General features: G+C 35.5%; 1 protein-coding gene across 1 annotated transcript in view; it reads left to right on the plus strand.

Annotated features, from left to right (window-relative positions):
• The window catches only part of JAK1 (Janus kinase 1), a 53,793-nt gene that overhangs the window by 11,654 nt on the left and 26,308 nt on the right, over nucleotides 1–15,831 (plus strand). Inside the window, exons 2-5 of the mRNA XM_070941280.1 lie at nucleotides 9,705–9,828; nucleotides 10,580–10,645; nucleotides 11,521–11,719; nucleotides 14,361–14,484. Coding sequence (XP_070797381.1) covers nucleotides 10,640–10,645; nucleotides 11,521–11,719; nucleotides 14,361–14,484 — 329 coding nt within the window. The 5' untranslated portion in view covers nucleotides 9,705–9,828; nucleotides 10,580–10,639. The remainder of the gene's footprint in view (nucleotides 1–9,704; nucleotides 9,829–10,579; nucleotides 10,646–11,520; nucleotides 11,720–14,360; nucleotides 14,485–15,831) is intronic.

Here is a 15,831-nt window from a genome sequence, read left to right on the forward strand (position 1 = left end):
GGTTTGCTAAAAGAATATCCACTGCAGACTCTAGGGTAAATTTCATAATGTGTGCATGTTATTAAGTAACAGATTTATTCTTCAAATAAAATATTCTGGGACAAGACCGATAGCATATTTCATGTGTCCCCCCCAAAAAAACAACTACAAACTGCACATGATTTGTACCAGAGGAGCCTTCCTCCAGCGAAGTAAGTTAACAGGTGAAATTTACTCCCATAGCAGTTGACAGTCAATTATACTGATGCAATTAGTGTTATAATTGCATCAGTAATATTGCAATAGAACCAATTAAGTGAAGGGCAGACAACTGTTTTTTTCTTTAAATGTGCACATGGACACACCTATGCATACATACTGTGTGTACAATTCTGATCACTTCAGCTCAGAAATTATATTGCAAACTGTCAGAAGTGGAGAAAAGAGTAATCAAAATGAATTAGGAGTGCTAAGGAAAAAAATCCAAATGCTTAAGCAATGTATTTCCCTTTCTTACCCCTGCCTCATTCTGGTTTAAATCCTACATCAATTTAGCGATTCTGTGGATCTGATGAAGTGACCAGCAGCCCTAAAATTAAAATAAAATTAAAAATTGCTCCCCTATCCTTTCATGATATCATTCTGCTCCTAGCCACCCAAAGGATGTGCCTCCAGGTTATGAAAGGAGGAAAGTTTTCTAGATCAAATTATTAAAAAAGGCATATTGTGCCCTGTGTTAACAGAATAGATAATCAGCTTCCAATGGATTTCAAAAAAGTGATAAATTAGGAATTTAGATTAAGACATAATTGGATGATCGATTTCCTAATTAATTTTGTTCATCCTTCCTGCTCATCTTATCTAGACTATAATTCTTTGATATGCTGATTAGAGACACACAACTCTGTAATCCTGTATTTTACACTGAAGGCCAACATTGTTTAGCTATTTCTGCTGATGAGCCCATTTATAAATGATAAATCAGAATTACTAGTAACTCGTATTATGTCTATGGAGATTCTCAGTCATCCAGGTCATGATTGTCCCAAAGGTGTTTTTTCAAGAGGCAACTGGACTTTCTGGTTTTTCTTGAAGATGTTTTGCTTCTCATCCAAGAAGCATCTTCAGCTCTCTTATTATGACATCTAAATGTGACCATTTTTGTTCTATTCAAGCTGCACTGATTCAGAAGGAAATATTTGCAATGAAAATAAATTTTTTTGAATTAGACAGTCTGGGCTCAGGACAAAGTTCCGCTTCAACATGGTTTGCGCCAGTAAATTATGCTACTGGTAAAAAGCAAATGGAAATGAGATTAAAATTATTTCAAATTTGCGAAAAAAGGAGAAAAGGATTAGAATTTAAAATGTTAAAGACAGTGACCAGTTTGCCAATTCTAGAACAAATAAATGAGTTGTAAGTAGGAGTCATATTTGGCCATTTTGGAATCAAAGTTAACTTTATTTGCAAGTCTTCTTGCTTGGAGAGAAATAGTGTATCTAGCAGGTATCTCTTGTTTTATCTGTCCAGTATCAGAAAATAAATTGCTTTGCCTTCTCTTATTTCTCTTGTGCAGGAGAAAAATAGCTTGCCATATCCTCTAGTTGTTTACTTGTAATGCAGGTTACCATATTTTTCGGAGTATAAGACGCACCGGAATATAAGACGCACCTACCTTTTTTGTTTTGTTTTTTTTATAATAAGTTTTTTTTATTTTTTAGACAAACACACATACAAACATACAATGTATTTTCTTTGAACAGAGTATTTGGCCGGTTCACAAATTTAAACAGTGTTTAGTCATTTCAATTAAATTTACAATTTCTATATTACCTTTTTGCCATATTTATTCCTCATCTATTTTTTAAAAAAACCAATATTACCCTTCATCGTCATCTCTAATCTTAACCAAATTCAATTTTTCCCTTCTATATTATACCCCTTCCCATTGTCATCTATTTTTACATCCATCCTCACATTGGTTTATTATGTAATATTACAATTGTTTAATACAAATTGAACATTTTAATATAAATCAATTAGTTATATAACTATCTTTTTTGTATATTAATCAATATGAACATGAATATTCCAATTATTTCCATGCAATCCAATTTCTTACAAATCAATTAATTACATTTACCAATAATAATAAAAAACCAAATAATTTTTCCATATATTCCTCCAAACCACAACTTAATCATTTCTGCTTTCAGCACAATATATAATTAATAGTATCTCAATTATTACAATTCCCTATTTAAATAGAGCTTTCCCCTTATGTTACTCATTTTCACATCTTAAACTCTCCCAATAACCCAAATAGTTTTGCCCATATAATCCTCCAAATCACAATTTAATCATTTCTATTCTAAGTGAGCGAGGGGCCAGTGGTCAGGTATGGGTTAACTGCTCTGATCTAGCCGGATCGAATATAATTAAAAATATTTCAATTGTTACAATTTCCCTAATTAAATTTAAAAATGTTCTAGCTGTTATCCAAGCTACAACTTAATCCTTTTTACTTTCACCACCATATACCATTAAAGGTATTTCAATTGTTATAGTTTATACTTATTCATATTTCTAAAAAAAAGAAAAACTTATCATTGTCTAGATTTCAAAAATACAAAGACAAATATTATTCATTTCATTTTTACAATCATGATTTCCCATTTATTTCTTACTATTCATATTTCAATTCTAAATATGTATAACATCTTTCTCTTTCATTTCTTTTTCTCCCTTCCCATTTTTATTTTTGCCTTTTTCTTCTTTTTTTCTTTTGTGTTTTAAAATCTTGAACTCTCCTCTTTTGCCCTAAATTTTCCATTGTTTGCACCTACCTTTTTTGGTGAGGAAAAAGAAGAAAAAGAAATCTGCCTCTGCCTAATTTTGCAAGGTTGCAGCAAACAGTCTGCTTTACTTTCATTTTCGTCTTCAGCATAGCTTGATTAGCACAAGGGGAAAAAAAATCTGCTCCAGCAATTTACCTCTTTGCAGCAAGCAGCAGAGCCCTGCGCAAAACAGCTGAGAGCAAATCAGCTGAGAGTTGGGAGGCTGATCCAATCAACTTGTGCTAATTAGGTTGTGCTGAAGCTGAAACGAGCTGTTTTTTCTTGCTGTTTGCTTGCAAGGAGGTAAATGCTACAAGGCACAGGCCAAAATGTGGGGACCATTGGGTGGGCGGAGCTACATTCAGTGTATAAGACGCACCTAAATTTTCACCCTCTTTTAGGGGGGAAAAAGGTGCATCTTATACTCTGAAAAATACAGTAGTTCTCATGTAAGCACAGATTAATTCTGCAGATAGTCCTTGACCTGTGACTAGTTGCTCAGTGATCATTTGAAATTACAGTAGGCCATGAAAAAGTTATTTACAACACAGATTTGACGTCCAGCAACCACTCCCCCATGTCATGTGACTGCATTTTGGCGACTTGGCAGTTGGTCCAGATTTGGGGCTGTTTGCAGCATCCCATGGTCATGTGACCATGATATATCATGTTTTTGCTGGAAATCGATGTTTACTTCCAATTTCCAGCGAAAAGTACCCCATAGCAAACAGTGGGTTTGCTTAATGACTGTTGAGTTTCCTTAACAACTGCCATAAAAAGTTTATAAAATTGGTGCGGTCACAAGATGACCCACTTAATGACCATCACAACTTACAACTGAAATTGCAGGCTCAATTACAGTCATAAGTTGTGGGAAATCTGTAGTCACCAAACTCTTCTCTTATCCCCACAGTTGATTTCAGTACATTATGTTGTCACTAAATATCGGCATTTTTGTTTCTCAAGTAAGGCTTTGTTTACCTCGGTGATGAACTCAGTGCAATTGTAACAGTCCAAGTTCACATACCTCTTGTCTGTACATATAAACTGGCCACAGTCTCATTTGATTTGTTGTACTTTTAGCTGTGGTAAAATATTGTGCTCATAGCAGTGATAGGCCAAACTAAGGCATCAGAACGCAAAATAGCTTTAATAGATTTGATCACTATCCAGTAAAAGTTTTGTTATACCCATTTTGAAATATACAAAAATCAAGGACAATCTCAAGTGGAGCTCAACTCCTAGTTACTGTATTTATGCTTGGAAATCTTATAGAAGTTGTTTGCTGCTGCATTGTTTACTCTTTAGCCAAGCAGCCCCCAATCTTTTGGGCACCGAGCACCAGTTCTGTGGAGAAAGGTTTTTTTCATAGACCAGAGGTTTTGCGTGCTGCCTGTATCCAGTGGGGGAGGCTTCTTTGTGCAGCCCCGTTGCTGATATGCCACGGACCGGTGCTGGTCTACAGACCCCGGGGGTCTGCTCTAGCCTACAACTCTGGGAGGTCCTGATTTTCTTATATCAAGTACTCATCAGAAAACACCTTTTTAGCTTCATAGGACACTGTGTCATCTAGGTGATGTCATCTGCTGAGCTTTGAAGTAAATACTCATCATTATAAATATTTTCCTTCTATCATTAGCAATGTGAAAATGTAAAGTGGGAAAGAAATTGAACTTTAAAACTAAACTTTGTGATTTACTATGCTGGTAAATAAATGGCCAAATTAAGTTATCTGAGGAGAATATCTCCATAGTAGATTAAGTCAGTTGTAAATTTAGAGATGAGTACTGGATATATGAAATTGATCTGACTTTGGGGATTCAGTGAAATTGAAAATCGCTATACCATCTCTTTCATAAGATGTTGCCTAATATTATCTTGAAACAATTATTTATGAGATGATCAATGTAAGGTAACTTCTATATTATTAAATGAGCTTGTAATAATATTAAGAGAATATTCTCATGTATCAAAAATATTCAGAAGCTTTCAGATGTAGGTATGCACAACTCTGTTAGGCTTTCTTGAGCAACATCATATAAGATGCATATAATGGTCCTAAATTTTAAGAGAACAATGTTCAGTAGTATTCCTTCCCCTCCCCCCAAAAAAAGTCAAGCCACTTGCAAACAAAGGGATCTTCCCCAAAAGTTCTCACGGCTATTATCTGTAAAGTTCATGATTTTCCAAAACACAGACCAAGTTCCAATGTTCCTTTTTGCTCCTGACGGTGTCTCTCTGCAATCCACAATTTCTGGTTATTTAACAAGTATCCATTCCGATCCTTTTTTTTTTTTTAATTTGATTTATATGCCACCCTTCTCCGGAGATTCAGGGTGGCTTACAATGCGTTAAGCAATAGCCTTCATACTTTTGTATATTTATACAAAGTCAGCTTATTGCCCCCACAAACTGGGTCCTCAATTTAGAAAGGATGGAAGGCTGAATCAACCTTGAGCCTGGCAAGATTCGAACTTTAATCAATCTTGGGGTAATTTCTTTCATTTTTAACAATTTCCACATTATTTTCCAAATCGTTCTGTTCAAAAATCAATTTTCTATTCGGGTTCTTTTTTTGTCTGTTTAAAAATATGCTCCAATGTCCTCTTTTCTTGCCCCCATGCTTATTCGTTGCCATTTTCTTGCTAGGGGTCTTCAGGTTTTTTTAAAAAAATTCCCTTATTATGAGTTGGCTAACACTCACCCAGCTCCAAAAACTGTTCAATTCACCACTCCTGCTCCATGCTTAGTCCGGTTGCCCCAGCTTCGTGACAGCCGCAATGGCTGCTGCCCCCGCCGCCAAGTCGTAGAGAGCTACCTCTGACCATCGAGGAACTTGCCTGTTCCTCTTGGTCTTCCAAGGTGCCTCTCCTTCATCCCCGTCCCTAAAGGATGGTTCCAGTCCGAAGACTCCTTGGCAGCGGTTTGTCAGACCGGGTTTTTGCGGAGCTCATCAGAGCCCGCAAATTCCCTGACTATCTCGCTGTGGCGCTTCCGGTCGAATCCCTGCTGCTTTCTTGACATACCATGACATATGGATAAGTTTCAAACTAAACTCAAGCACGCTTTTCGAATAAAATATCAGGTGGATAAAGACAATTTCACAGATCTGAGTCCAGTCTAGGGAAACAGAGTTATGAGAAAGACTGCAGCCTTCAAGTCTGGCACTATTAAGTGGATTCAATGCTAACTTTCCATTCCATTTTCCTATTGAACAAATGTCAAGGGCTTTTTCACCTGTAGAGCTGGGGATACATTTTTGTTTGTATGTTACATTCTTTCCCATTAGTGTTTGTTCTTAAAAATGATTTAACATTCCCAGTTCAAATAACATTTTAATGCTTGTTGTTGTTAGTTGTGAAGTCTTGTCCGACCCATTGTGATCCTATGGGCAACTTTCTTCCAGGCCTTCCTCTTCTCTACCATCCCCCGGAGACCATTTAAGCTCCCGCCGACTGCTTCAGTGACTCCATCCATCCACCTCATTCTCTGTCGTCCCCTTCTTCTTTTGCTCTTAATCGTTCCCAGCATTAGGCTCTTCTCCAGTGAGTCCTTCCTTCTCATTAAGTGGCCAGAATATTTCAGTTTCATCTTCAGAATCTGGCCTTCTAAAGAGCAGTCAGGGTTCAAAGGCCTCAATTCTTTGGTTCTCAGCCTTTCTTATGATCCAACTTTCACAGCCATACATTGCAACTGGGAAAACCATAGCCTTGACTATACGCATTTTTGTTGGCAGGGTGATGTCTCTGCTTTTTAGTATGCTGTCTAGATTTGCCATAGCTTTCCTGCCAAGGAGCAAGCGTCTTTTAATTTCTTGGCTATAGTTTCCATCTGCGGTGATCTTGGAGCCCTGGACAGATTTTATCTGTCACTACCTCAGTTTCTTCCCCGTCTATTTGCCAGGAATTGAGAGGGCCGGGTGCCATGATCTTAGTTTTCTTAATGTTGAGTTTCAAGCCAACTTTTGCATTCTCCTCCTTCACCTGCATCAAGAGGTTCTTTAGTTCCTCTTCACTTTCTGCCAGTTTAATGCTACTGTAGCACAAATGTTACTACCATTCTCATATACAAGGTTGATACAACATTGTGAAGCAACTGTATCATGGAATCAGTTAGGGGTTGTTTTTATGGACAGAAAATAGTCAAGTTACAGTTTCATGTTTTCCAGAAAGATTAAGGTTACTTTTCATATTTGCTCCTGAATTTTCCAGTTTTGGTAGCTAAAATAGGGATTTTGAAAAACAGTCTTTTCATTAGAATTAACCAATCGGTATGGCATTGATTGCATAATTTGGGATTGCATAATATGAAATTACATAATATTACTTAGAATAATGTTCTTGGGGGTTGTTTTTTTGTTTGTGTGTGGGCCTTGCTATTCAGTTCTGGCATGTTAAGACAGTTGTTTGCAGACTTTGAAAGGCCAGAAGCCATAATCTGGGTATTGATTATTAATTTAAGCTTAGAGGAAAGGAGGAATTGCTGTCATAAAATATAAAATAGAGGCGAAGGGCGGCATATAAATCAAATAAAATAAAATAAAAAAAACCTCAGTGTCAGATTTCTTCCTTTACTTGTTCCCCTCCCACACTTCCCTAAACCTTTTCCTGAGTATACCCCAGTTCTGAAAAACACTAGAGAAATAGACATTCTTGGAAAGAGAGAGATTCAATATTGCTAACTGACTGTGCATAACCTAATCATTACAAGTATTCTCTCAAAGGAGTTGATCTTAACAATTATGAACTAATAAACCTATAAAACCTTCAGTGTTCCAAGTTCCATTTTTAGCAGGCCTTTAAAGTTTATTGATCTTATTATTCATCCTGAGTTTAACTGATTGGATTTTGTGTTTTGCTTTTTATATTTTGCAGAGTTTTTTGGAGGCTATGTAAGAAAAGTTTTTCCTATTAATTTAAACTGTTTTAATTGCTGAGTGTGTGAGAAAAATGTATAGATCTGCTGATTCTCCCAAAAAATAAGGTTAATGCCTATTTGCCCTACATAGTTTTTTTTAAAGGGCAAATGGAGAACATTTATTATTTTTATTTTACCTAGATACATTTAAAAAAAGGGGGGGATTCCCACAAAATAGTAAAAAACCCACCACAAATAGATTACATTACAGTTTTAAACATATGCTGCTTGCCAGCCTGTAGACTCAGACATGCAAAACACATTCCCATGTTCTTTGTCACGTACTGTTGGTTATCTTACTTTCTCCCTCTGCTGGTGATACTGAAAGCTTAGGCAGAACTCCAGATATATCTGTGAAGGTGATGAATTGTGCAGGGTTTGTTTTTCTCTCTAGTCTCTGAGTAATAGATGGAATTTCCAAGAAGTTGGGGCTTTCTAGAAATATTCTAGGTTTCTTTGCTCCAGAACTACCAGTATGTTATTTCTAGCCAGGAATTGTGCTGTTCCTAATTTCTGTTTGCTGTATTAAGTTTCATATTCTCCATCTCTCTGAATAAAATATAAAACTAAATGTTTAATATCAACCTTCACGCATATCTCAGCTGATCCTCAAAGATGCAATATTTTCTTTAGAATTTTCTTGAGATCTCTAGTGTTTTGAATTCTTTGTAATCTATAATATTTGAGGCAGCAAATTATGCATTTGTAGCAGACCAGTGCCATGTTGTGATCAGTCTAGAGCGATGGATCTGCTTTGGGACTTTTCTTTTTTTAAATAAGTTGTCAGAGTTGAATATAATTGATGTTCAGCACTGAATATTTGAGTTTTAATGTTTAAAATTGCACTAAAATATTTTAATGTTAAAAAGGTTAGTTATATATTAGCCTTTTTTAAATATAATATAATGTATTATATTATATTATATATAATATAATATAAATATAAAGTTGATTTTGTTTGTTTCCAGTAAGATTAGATTATCTACCAAATGGAAGAATGAAGAACTAAATTCTCTAGTTATGGTGATTCTATGCTGTATAGGCGATAGCATTTTTGAGATCATCTTGGTGTTTGAATTTTAATAGTCAGAAAGCCAGATGGTCTGTAACACTCTTGAATTGGGCAGATGCCAATGAGATGCTCATTGGGAAATAGTAATATGGTAGCAGTAGGATCTACTAAGCCACTACTCCAAAGCAGGAGGTGGAAGCAGGGCATGATCATTCAGAAAAGCTTCCGGGAAAGGAAGCTTGGTACTTCCAGGCTTCCATCATGTAGAACATTCTGCTTAATTTTTAAACACATTAAAATTTGGTTTTATGGCTTGATATAGGTAGTCCTAGGCTTACCATGGAGCCTGCCCATTTTGATCACAAGTGGTGGTAATCATTGAGATCATCTTGTTTAACAACTCTCCTCCCCCTGTCCCTGCTGTCCCTAATTTGGTGATTAAACGTTCTCTACTTTTAGATACATTCTATCTATCTATCTATCTATCTATCTATCTATCTATCTATCTATCTATCTATTTATTTATTGGTTTGATTTATATGCCGCCCTTTTCCGGAGACTCAGGGCGGCTTACAATGCGTTAAGCAATAGCCTTCATACTTTTTGTATATACCTGCTTAGTAGGGCTTTCGGGCCCCCCTAAGCAGTGTTCTTTTTTATACAAAGTCAGCTTATTGCCCCCACAAACCGGGTCCTCATTTTACCTACCTCGGAAGGATGGAAGGCTGAGTCACCTTTGATTTTCCTTATTAAAATGCTGCTAAAAAGTGACAGTTCCCACTTTTTGTGGATTTTTGCAGTTCCAGGAAAGAAGGGCTAGTTTTTGCTGTGAAAATACTGTAGAATGACACATTGTGATACATCTGTGCTTCGTGAGTAATAATTATGAGAAAATATAATAAGTCTGTAATCTGTGCTCCATTTTACTTTGTGACATTGCCTGTCTCCTTGGTTTCCAGATGGCTTAGGATCAAGAGAAACAAAATGTAAATGGATGGACATCGGGGAAATCTGATGTAAGCTTCTTTAATTAGGACCCTTTCTGCATTTAGAGGAGACTCTTAATGTCCCAAAGTCAAGCCAGTAAGTGTTGCTTAAATTAATTTCTCATAACCTTCTTCAGAAGATATATAACAATATATATAACAATATTTTGTCTTTAGATGTTCTTTTCTTCGTGAGAATTTTATCTTGCCAGTAGGTGTTCTGAAACAAGGGTCTCCAACCTTGGCAACTTTAAGACTGGTGGACTTCAACTTCCAGAATTTCTTAGCCAGCTTTGCGAAAACACTCGTTAGGTGGAGAAATGAGAGGGAACACATCAAATTGCAAAATTCTGAAATATAATAGATCTTTTGAAGTTGTCTTGTCCATCCTTATATGAATGAATGGTTAGACAAGGTTTAAGCATCCTTTTCACTGCTACTCAGATGTACTTCATGTACATTAAGCCATGATTTACTTAATCATAGTTTGTTGTACAAGCCCCACTTAGTAAAGTTCGCCCATGCTGCGAAGACCTAATGATATGCATTTTAGGGGCTATGTATGTGCAATATGCTATGTATATACAATATGCTAAGTAAAACCCAAAATATATGACGCCAGGTTCTTGTTTTTAGCTTTCAGCTTACAATCCATTCTCCATTTTATTTGAAGTTTGAACCTACTACAGGCTGAAAGGAAATGGTTTAGTACTTTGTTTTGTTAATACTTGACTTTGAAATTGATCCCTGCTTTTCCAAGATATTCAGTCAAAAGATTACCCTCTAGTCCTACAGTTTCTATACATTATTTTGTGAATTGATTCTATTTTTCCTTTGCTTTTAATCAGATTCTCTGATATTTTGAAAAGACACACATTTTCTTGTTGGGAAGTCACAAATCCATATAAATGCAGGTATGTTCTTTTTACTAAAAATTACTTCTGAAGCAGTAATTAATACAAAAAGTGTAAAACTGTATCTTTGCATTTGACTATTGTATTATTATTTCGCTCTATCTGTCAAATTGTTCTTAAATTTTTGTATTCTGTGTGTTTACCTTTGGCTGTTCACCGCCCTGAGTCCTTTGGGAGAAGGACGGTATATAAATTTAAATAAATAAATAAATAAATAAAGGAATAAAGGAATAAAGGAATAAAGGAATAAAGGAATAAAGGAATAAAGGAATAAAGGAATGTAACCTTTTACATACCATCTGTGTACCATATTATAGAACATCTACATTACATAGTAAGTGGCAACCAGAATTAGGGTGTGGAATAGTAAAAACAGAAGAGAATCTGGTACTTTTTAAAATCAAGATAACGAAATAGATGTTTATCTCTTTAACAGAATCCTTATACGTCATAGATCATAACACACATAAGGAACCTTCTGTCAATGCCCCATGTTCTTGAATTGCTCATAGACTTTATCTCTCAGGTTTTACTACAATGATCTAAATTTGGGTTTTGTTTTTCACATTGTTGAAAACACTGTTACAGTGTTTAAGACAGTGTTACTAAATTAATTGCAGAGGGATGGATAATAAACACTGATAGGCTATGCTGAATATCCTGAATAGATCCAGTTGACATCATTTTGTTGTAAAATAAGGATAAGAATTAATTTTACTCTTAGTTTATTGCTTTCTGGTGTGTGTTTTTACTGTTGAATTTATGTCATAATCCATTTGCTAATTCTGTAAGATGCCTCAAAAATGAAATGTTAATGGAAAGTATTCGATAGTTTGTCTACTTTGTTGTGATAGTTTTCTTTTCTGTGTATGTAGTATATGTATGTAAAAGAAGACTGTAAAGCGATGGCTTTCTGTGCAAAAATGAGAAGTTCAAAGAAAAATGAACTCAAGGCAGAAGTTCAGGAGCAAATGCTGGAACTAGTGTTCTACCTACAAGAAAAGCCTTCCCTTCCTTATACAAGTGGCAAGTACACAGCAGAAGAACTTTGCATTGAAGCGGCAAAAAAATGCTGTGAGTTTCAGCAGTATCGTTTATTATTTAGCTTGTATAAATAAAAGTTTAGTTTTATTAAATAAAAATAAAACAATAATGATTTTTAGACCGGTGAATTTAAAGGGAGTTAATGAATTTCCTGAATAAAGGCTTCAGTGATTTATAATTATCACGTTATTTATCATTGTCATGCTGTACTATACTTTTGCACCAGATTGTGTTGAAAAGATAACATTAGAATACAGGTAGTCCTTGATTTACAAGCACAGTTGGGACTGCAAGTTCCATCTCTAAGTAATATAGTTGTTAAATGAGTCAATCACCACAGCTATTAAGTGAAACATACTCTTGTAAAATGAATTCAGCATCCCCCATTGACTGGTGATTGGAAGCCAGCTAGAAAGGTTGCAGAGGGCAGTCATGTGACCCTGGAATTTACAACCATTGTAAATACATGCGGGTTACCAAACATCTGAATTTTGGTCACTTGACTGCAGGGATGCTGCGTCATTGCAAATGTGAGGACTGATTGTAAGTCAGTTTTTTTCAGTGCTGTCATAACTTTGAGCAGTCGCTAAACAAATGGTTTTAAGTTGAGGACCACTTGTAAAATATATTAAAATAGCCCTTAAAAATTAAATTGCCTCCAGTATCAGAGCCAAATCCCAAAACAAAAAGCCTAAGCAGGGCCAGGTTAGTAGCTGAATGGGATACTGTCATGAAGTCACACAATTAGATGAAGAAGTCAACAGAACATCATGGAAGAAAATAGTAGCAAACCATACCCTTAATTAATAAAGAAGACAGCAAGGAGCACTGCTAATGGATTGCAAATATGACCTTGCCCTGTGAATTCTGCTACTGACAGGAACCACGTTACCTTTGTTTCTGACTCAGTTTGTCACTGTGTCTTTTCCTGTGGATTTAAATCTTTGCAATAGCTGTCTCCGTTTGAGGATATCAAGTCAGAGCTTTTCACGCAATGCTTCCATGGAGTGTTGTGTGTGTAGAATTATGAAAAACGTCCCATAGGATAACCTTTGAAAAAGTGCCCCAAAGCACACGTGAATTACAGACAAGGCAAAGAATGTGTGTAAATTACTAGTTTCAGAGTTTAGAATGCTACATCTACTATCTTAGCAGTCTTAACTTTGACCCAAACATCTTTACTGTAACATGACATCATTGTTTTACAGAAACAAGATGACTCTCTTTAAGATACATACTTCCTGCTAGTAGCTACTCTCTTTTAATATTTCACATGCCTTTTTGGTCTAGATAAGCTACTAGATATATCTATTTTCCTTCCTTACTGTAATTACAGTTTCAATTAATGTGTTTATCACTGCTTTTCTGTGAACTTTATCCACTAATGTGGTCCCATCTCTCCAGTAGATTCTCTCTTCTTTTTGCTTATGGTTCGTGGATAGAACAAAAATCACTTGAATGGACTTCAAGAATTCATATACTTATTCTGAGTAACTTTTTATTATAAACTGCAGTGAATGTTTCAAAAGCCCATATATTATTCATACTAATTGAGTTTAAAGGCTGTGTGTAGCACAGTAGCCAATCATGCAAGCATATAAGGCAATTGCTTCCAAATTGTTTAAAAACTTTAAAGTACGGTAGAAGTCATGCCGCTGTGAAAAATCACCCCTTTTTATTCCTTGCTAGTATATACAGATTGCAGTCTGACTATATTTAACTGAAAATTATACATTAGTTTTCCAGTTTTTAAAAGTGATTTAAGATCTTAAGTCAATCTTCAATGCAATAAATTGTGAATACATTTTGGTTAATTTGAAGCAGGATTTTCTCAGTTTGTCCTTAGAACCAAAGAAGATACTATTTCTCTCTATGTTTAATTGAGAGGAGAAACTCTGGAAAAATGCCCAGAACCCACCCTGAATCTTGCTTTAGAAATGTTTGGAAACAGTCCTTAGCTTCTCGATATTAGTTTTTCTAGATTTGTTTGTGTATGTATGTGCGCTGTGGATTGTTGCCAAACTGCACTACTGAGTGTAAATCACATGCAAAACCTGTTGTGAAGCTTTTTGCAAATGCACATTTATTGAAGCAGAAGTGCAATAATCAATGGATGGGAGAGAAAATAAATATATTTTAAGAACTCATTGCCCCACCCAAAATGCTTAAAGTTATTATATTCCAGGTATTTTTTCCTCTTATCTATTTTTTTCCAATAGTGCATTATATTAGCCATTGAGGGAAGGAATTATTTTTTTATGTCACAAGCTCCACCAATGTTTGCCTTTCCTTTCCTGCTATATATCGGTTGGTGGCTCCTTTGTGTTTACTGTGCCAATTGCCTTTTTCTTCCTCCAGTTCCTTCTAACCTTTGCCCCACGTTTCTTACAACAAAATCTTCAGTTAACCCTTTACTTGCTGTAATAGACACATGCAAATAAGCTATCATTTACAAAGTTATACAATAAAGATAGCTAAAACGGTGATTCTGCTTTATAGTCTCATTGAATAAAGGCAAACGATAACAGCTATAATCCTTATTGAACATTTTTATATTAAAAAGTAGCTACTGTGTAATTGAAAGCACAAAGTAATTTAACAGTAAATAATATAATTTTATATCGTGTTTATTCATTGAACTATTTTTTTCTTTTTTTCTTTCTTTTACCAGCTATTTCTCCTCTGTGCCATAATTTGTTTGCCCTGTTTGATGAAAGTAGAAAGATCTGGTATGCACCAAATCACATCTTCTACGTTGATGAGAAAACATCACTCCGTGTTCATTATCGCATGAGGTAACTATGACAGTCTCAAATACAATTGGTGCGATAGTAACTTTGTGGCCTCCTTTAGCATGAGGCATTTAATTCCCTTGCTTTTAAAATACTTCACCTTGTTTCCAAGAAACCACAGCTAAAATGCATTTCATATTAGAGCAGTTTTGAAAGATTGCAGTTTTGCTCTTCATGACACAGATTAGAGAAAAGCAGGTCTAAACTGAATAAACTCCCAATTCTTTCTACCGTCCCATCCCATCCAACCAGAGGGCATGCTCAATGGTAGGAAGTACTTGGCTGGTGGGGCCCAGGAGGGAAGCCATTTCAGAAATATCATCCCTCCAGAATTAGACTGGCCATGTCCCCCATTGGCCTTCCATAGACGTGGCTCTGTGCTCAAGTTTGGGGTTCCAGATGTGCGACAGAGATTGCTGCTTGGTTGTGTTGAATGTTTGATTGTGGCTTTTACTGGTTTTTTTTTTCCTGGCTGCTCTGGGTTTTATGTTTTCTGTGTGGTTTTTTAATTGTTTTAAATATTGTTAACTACCCAGAGGCATGTATTTGTGATAAGCAGCCAGATAAGTCTACTAAATAATTACATATAAATAAATGAAATGGATGAGTTAAATTGATTTGGTACAGACATAATTTGGTACATAAGCTAAGCTTATGAGTGATGTTTTATAATCACTATATAGGAGAATATGAAGGGGATTTTTGAAATGTTAAGAAGGTCTCTTAAAGCATCTTCAAATACTGAATGTATTTTTGGTGGGATGTAGGCCATGGGATGTTGACTCACAGGTAGTCTCCAGATTAGAGATCTTAGCTTGCATAAAGTAGCATAAAAGAGAGTGTTTGCAAAAATAAAATGAATGTGAGAACTATGTATGATGTATTTAGTAAGAAAAAGATATTGGCAAAGAATATCATCAAAAAGAGCAAGGAACAATTAAGATTAAATAAGTTACAGAAAGCATGAGGGCATTAGCCTACTTAATTTCTTTCTGGCATTCTGTTGGGTTATAAAGAATAAAAGAGAAAATGCAGAGCGAGTTTGATGGGAAGTTGGTGAAGAGGGTTAAACCAAGAGCCTCTAGTAGACTAAATGGAATTTAAAATGGAAGTAATTAAATGACTCAAATGAAACTGAATTCAAGAAAAGCTGGAAGGAATATTTCACAATTTGTATGGACTGACATTGGTACAGTATGTTGGAAGAGTGGAATTGAAACAAACACTGTAATTTATAGTAAATTACAAGAAGAAAAAAAAAGACAAAAAAGAAATAAGTGGTTTGAGAATGTTGAAAACCATTAAGACTATCAGTATAGATGGAGCAACTGAAGATCCACAGCGAGAGGC

Source organism: Pituophis catenifer, unplaced genomic scaffold, assembly GCF_029215685.1.
Source record: "Pituophis catenifer annectens isolate HBS135680 unplaced genomic scaffold, rPitCat1.0.hap2 SCAF_3, whole genome shotgun sequence".
Taxonomy (NCBI): domain Eukaryota; kingdom Metazoa; phylum Chordata; class Lepidosauria; order Squamata; family Colubridae; genus Pituophis; species Pituophis catenifer.